Below are 6,000 nucleotides of genomic sequence, written 5' to 3'. Positions count from 1 at the left end.
CAGACAAGAATGTCAGCTCACAAATGTTCATACCCAATCATTAAAAAAAGAAAAGAAAAAGAAAGTTAACAAGACAAACCTTGTTTAAACTCCTGTCCAACAATGTCAGTTCATAGTTCAGTCAATATACTGTATCTTCAATCCAATAATTCACAACATAAAGACAATATTGTAGGTTGATAGTAGCTCAGCAGGAGTTGCCACACTCCGATTCCAGGTTGGGCCTTTAAAGCTGCCTACAGTAGCGTGTCCAGAAAATTGGAATCATCTAGAACCTTCTGTTTGGGCATGTGTTGACTCCGGACATGACTCCTACTCACTGATTAGAACCTTCTGTTTGGGCATGTGTTGACTCCGGACATGACTCTAGAACCTTCTGTTTGGGCATGTGTTGACTCCGGACATGACTCCTATGGAATCATCTAGAACCTTCTGTTTGGGCATGTGTTGACTCCGGACATGACTCCTACTCACTGACGCATGAACATGAAATGTGTATTCCATGATAACATAGCTTCACAATGTCACAAGTGCGTTCTAAACAACCAAGCTGCAAATAAGTTGCCTGATTGCGATTAGCAAGCTCTTCTTCAAAAGAGCGCGACAAGCTTAAAGCTGTATTAGTGTCTCATCTCGACACCTGGTTTTGAAAGCGCTATAGTGGTGCAAAGGAGAGTCTTGTGATGACTTTGATGGTTTGGCAGGGAGGTTTCTTTTATCAATCCTATTCACAATTACATTTTAGAGGTATTTTAATGACTAGACTTTTACAAACTGCAGCTTTAAGGGCCATAGCACAGCTCATATGAGAAATTGAGGACTTCATGAGAAATGACAACAAATTATAATTGTAAATGAAATAAAATAAGATATAATGAAGAACAGAGGTGGTAATACTGAGACAGAAGGGTAGGAAAGAAGGGCAGCAGTTTGTGTGGTGCATCTCTGTCTTGTCCTATACACGGGTGGTGGAGTGTTGGTGTGGCAGAGCATTGTTGCTGTGGCTGGACACAGGGGTGGTGGAGGGGGCAGGTACAGGGGGGTAAGTGTTGAAGGGGTGGAGAGGCTGCATTCCGCTGATGGTGCTCGGGAGCATGGCCGTCATCAGTGGCACGTCCTCCGGCGCGCGCCGCAGTGCCAGGGTGTAGTCGGGCGGGCACACGGGGGGCCGCAGGGGGTCCAGGTCACAGAGGACGCCGCGGGAAGGGAGCGGCGTGCCGTGGTCGAGCTCCACCCTCTGCTGTTTGATCTGCAGCGACATGAGCTCCTCCTCTTGGCTCAGCACCAGGTCGTTGTGCGGCGAGTTCCCCATGACTCCCATGCCGACGCCCATGCCCATGCCCATGCCCATGGTGTTGCCGCGCTGCGGGGAGAGGCGGCGGTGGCGTCTCTGCAGGAACTCCTGGCGCTTGTCTCGTTTGTAGTAGAGCGCCGCAAACGCCAGCACATTCAGGAAGAGGAGCGAGGCTCCCACGGCCACTGTCGCGCTCAGCTCAGTGGAATAGTCCCTGGTCTCCTCAGGGAAAGGAGAGTAGCGGGGCCGCTCGGAACCATAGGGGTTCAATTCAGGCGGCGCATACGTCGCGGCGTCGGGGTGTCGAGTCGTGGAGCGGGTGCCAGTGCCGGCGTTAGGCTTCCAGCGTGGCCCGCCAGGCGGCAGGCGGGTAGTCTTGGAGTTATAGTACTCCTCGTTGAGGTGGTGCAGGTGTGGTACTAGCTCCAGCCAGAAGGCTACCTTGTTGGCCCGGTAGTTGTCTCTGACACGAGGCTTCAGACCAATATGGAGATACTGCTTGTCTTTAGAACTGAACTTGGTCCAGATTACTTCCTCAAAGCGGTTAGGCTTGGTGTGAACGAACTTGGTGTCCTGAGGAACTGGCAGGTTAGGATCCCTGGAAGAGAGAAAAGTATTCTGTAAAGATAACCACTTATATGGACAAAGATATATCGCCTGGGCGCGTGTATGAAATCCCATCCCATACCAGAGGTTTGCGACTATTCCTTAAGCATCCTACATGTATTAGTGTCCTATTTTAACAACCAAACATTATTCTTGATATCTGTGACGTACTGACCCCGTCTTGGCGAAGTTGGTCCAGTAGGTCATGACCACGGCACTGAGCATCACGTCGTTCTTTGAGAAGTTACACGGGAACAGGTCGGTCGCTCCCACCATGGGAACCCCGAACACGTAGGGGAGCTCGTCTCCGTGCGCGGCGTCGGCCCACTCCGGCCTGGCCTCCGTCTGGCAGTGGTGGTGGAAGGTGTAGAAGTAAACGGGGGACTGGAACTCGGCGTGCAGCTTGGCCGTGGCCACGGCCGGCGCCACCCACTGGTGGTCCGTGAACAGCGCCAGCAGGGTCTTCCTGCGCATGTCCGTGTTGTCTCTGTCCGCCCAGTCCGTGTACATGAACTTTATGGTCTCCCTGAGGATGTTTTTACCTAGGATGGAGAAGAGAGGTGACTTTATATACCATGATGGTAGATTAAAGGTAGGGTATGTGATTATTGTCTGGTTAAAGCAAAAAGGTTTTTTCGTTAAAAGGTTAACCCAATCCGTGCTTTTTCCTCTCGTGAAAAGGTATTAAGGTCACCTGAGCCATCCACGAGAAACACGAGATTTGATAGAGCATAGTGCAGGCCTTTATGCCTTAGAGACTTAAAGGACTTTTTTTTTTTTTAACCAAGGTTCATATTTTAGGTTGTTATTAGAGAAAGTAAAAACATGGCGTTTTATTATTTTTATTATTTACTATAGGCCTACTAGAGAAATTGCATCTGGCCTCAAAAGATCACAGGATCTACTGAATGTGAAGAGGGAGGTGACAAGGGAGGGAGGGAGGGGACAAACCTCCAAACATATTGAGCCTACAACACAGTACGGAATCCCCTATATAGTACATTCACATTCACAGATCCCATCATCTTTTATTTTATTCATTTTTATCATTTTTATCTCACGATTTTGTAACCCATTTTTCACCCCTGTGTCAATTATTATTAGAGCAACGGACTTGAACTCATGCTTCCTTCAAGCTTCAAGTGTCCAAGTTGCTCCTTTACACCTGACAGGGGGGAGTTTCCCTGGTTGGACGTAGCGCGTGGAAGGAACACGTTAGAGTTCCTTTCCCCTACATCAGACGTACGCCCGGGCTGGCCAGGGGGAGGCAGTTTAGAGACCAGGATTACTGCATGTTTTTGTGAGGATACCTACCCTAGGGGACACGGGGAGAACATGCAAACTAAACACAGAAAGGCCCTTTCGCCAACCCCGCCTCGGGTATGGGCACTGATGACGCGGAGGAGGAAACACGCCGCCAGCACCCACAGCGTCCCGAGCGGGAATCGAACCCAGCCCGTCATCTTTTAAAGCCAGATGTAATTTCCTGGGGTCTAGTAGGACTATAGTACATACTAAAGAAGAAATTTAATTTAATTGTTACAGAGATTGCTGTAGCATTTTGTTAAAGAAGCAACTTGTAAATGTGCTAATGTAATCACGTATTGTTTTGGCAACTTTGACATGACCAGAATACAGTTGTTCGGGATTGTGATTCATGTTTAACTGAGTCATTAGTCCAAAGACTCATTCTGACCATCAGGAGATCCATACAGATTGTCCACGAAGTTGGAGATTGTGTAGTCAAACGACGCTGCTGAGATACCGTCCTCTCCTTCGCTGTCATCCACAAACTTTAGCCCCTCTCCCTGGTTGACACCCAGCAAAATATCATAGTTCAGAAACTCCCCCTGGTGGCAAAACGCACGCACATGCACACACACACACACACGCGCATGCGCGCGCACACACACACACACACACACACACACACACACACACACACACACACACACACACACACACACACACACACACACACACACACACACACACACACACACACACACACACACACACACATTAATAGGCCATGTCTGAACGTTGACCTAGCTGCCAGGTATATTGTTTATGTTTAGCATGCTTGGTATTGTAGTTGAATTTCTTAGTTTAGTTTCTTGGCACTCAAATTCCTTGACCACTTATCCAAATGTTCATGGCACTTAGTCTGACCTTGTACTTAGTAAGTCTCTATTAAATGTGTCATCTAAATGTCTACATTGTAAATTGCCACTGTGAGATGGATGGATGGCACATTTAGAGCCGTGCATTTGATGACACCAAGCCAAGCCAGACCCTGGGCTGACCTGCTGCATGAGCATCTCTGGGTCGTCTGGGACCACGTCTCCGTCCACTACAGGTCCAAAGGCCACGTGGTAACGGGCAGGCTGGATATCCTGGTCCACCAGCTCCCTGAAGCTCTTCCTTCTCAGGCAGTCCACCAGCTCAGCCATGTCCCCCAGCCTGCAGCCCACCTTCTTGGCCAGGATCTTGGTGTACGGAACGGGCCGGTAGTTGACTGACCAACTGGAGATGGCAGAGCCACTCTGGGCAATGGCCCTCTGGAACAGACCTACAAACAACAAATAGGTGTTGAATAAAGAATGCTAAATGGTCAAAAAAATCCTATTACTGTAGCATGAGTCAATTAGACTGAATCAAAACTCTTGTTTCCAATGTGGTCACGGACGGCACTCCAGTTAGTGTATCATCCTCGCAGTCTTCATAGCCAGCACTCACACAGAGGATGGGTGTTGTCCGGAAATGTTTGCGAGTGTTGTCCAAGCATTCATTTTGTGTTTGTGGTTTGGGGGCTTCAGCACCCAGTAGGGGAAAAATGCATTGCTGATACCTTACTGCTGCATAATTACATACCGTATCGCGCCTTTATACAAAGCGCTTTCACAATGCTACACATTACATTCACCCATTAATTTCACACACTGATGACGCAGGCAGCCATGCAGCACAATCAACCTGCTTGTCTAGAGCAGTTAGGGATTCAGTGCCCTTGCTCCACGACACGATGTCATGAGAAGCAGGAATCGAACTGGGAACATTCCGATTCACAGACAAGTGCTCTCTAGCCTGAGCCGTTGTTGCCCCCCATGGAATATGGATAGAGCATTGTTTCCACAAACAGCATATGATCTCTCTACCGTCTAGTTTATTGCTCGTGTTTTTTCTGCTCCTGACACACTTTTTTCCCCCAGAGTGAGTGCCTTAAATAATGCATGTGTTGGAGGAGGAGTATTACATATGGTGGGAGCTGTGTTCCAGATACCACGCTGCTTTCTAAAGCCCGGAAATCGTTGAAAACACCAGTGTTGTATATAAAACAGAACTGCGGTGAAAAACGGCAGCGACTAAAACGGTGACATCTCCGCAGCATGGCATTGGCTGTTAACACCAACTAGGGAGCTCGGCGACTGTGTCTTGGATGAGGAGGAAATGAGAAAGAGAATGACAAATACAACGAGGGAGAGAGAATGAGAGAGAGACACACACCGCTGTACTGTACTGTTCTGTACTGTTGTGAAAAGTGGCTTGTTTTTCCTCTGTTTTCATCTGCAGATTCTGTCATTAATAATTCCCCCCCCCCCACCACACACACACACACACACTCACACACTCGCATATCTTACATGAGCCCCTCCCCTGCTTCTCTCCCTGTGAAATCAATTAAGAATCCTCTGAGCTGCAGGCTGAGCTCCACTCTTCATCTCGTCTCTTTCTCTCTTTTCCTGCTAAGTGCTAACCGACATACAGATCTCATTATAGGCCTGTCCTAACCCTATACCACATGCACATACATATCCGTACTGACACATTCTTGCAAGTATTGGTTAAAACAGCTGTTACCGCGTACATAATTTACCATCCACTTCAGCATAATCATGAAACCCTTCTATCTGCATTAGATCATCATCATCAATGAATTAATGAAACCGACAGTGCCCCAATGGGCTTCACAATTTTCCTCGTCAAACAAACGCACACGACAACTTTCCATAACATCACAGCTCCATGTAACTTATATTCAGAAATGTTAACTATATGTTATGTTATGTCTGTACACCAGATTGGAAGAGACACCAGCA

General features: G+C 47.9%; 1 protein-coding gene across 2 annotated transcripts in view; it reads right to left on the bottom strand.

Moving 5' to 3' along the window:
• Window positions 1-955: 955 nt before the first annotated feature.
• LOC310875102 (neuroligin-2-like) overlaps window positions 956-6,000 on the bottom strand; it is a gene marked incomplete at its 3' end in the record, with an annotated part of 50,298 nt that continues 45,253 nt past the window's right edge. For both annotated transcript variants that reach the window (XM_083788171.1, XM_083788172.1), the window contains 4 exons: window positions 4,207-4,472; window positions 3,597-3,750; window positions 2,076-2,442; window positions 956-1,892 (listed from right to left, as the gene is read on the bottom strand). In XM_083788171.1, the coding sequence (XP_083644297.1) occupies window positions 956-1,892; window positions 2,076-2,442; window positions 3,597-3,750; window positions 4,207-4,472 (1,724 nt within the window). The remainder of the gene's footprint in view (window positions 1,893-2,075; window positions 2,443-3,596; window positions 3,751-4,206; window positions 4,473-6,000) is intronic.

The sequence above is a fragment of the Protomyctophum parallelum genome (assembly GCF_964188405.1).
Source record: "Protomyctophum parallelum genome assembly, chromosome: 1".
NCBI lineage: Eukaryota > Metazoa > Chordata > Actinopteri > Myctophiformes > Myctophidae > Protomyctophum > Protomyctophum parallelum.
This window is presented reverse-complemented; position numbering and strand designations above follow the sequence as displayed.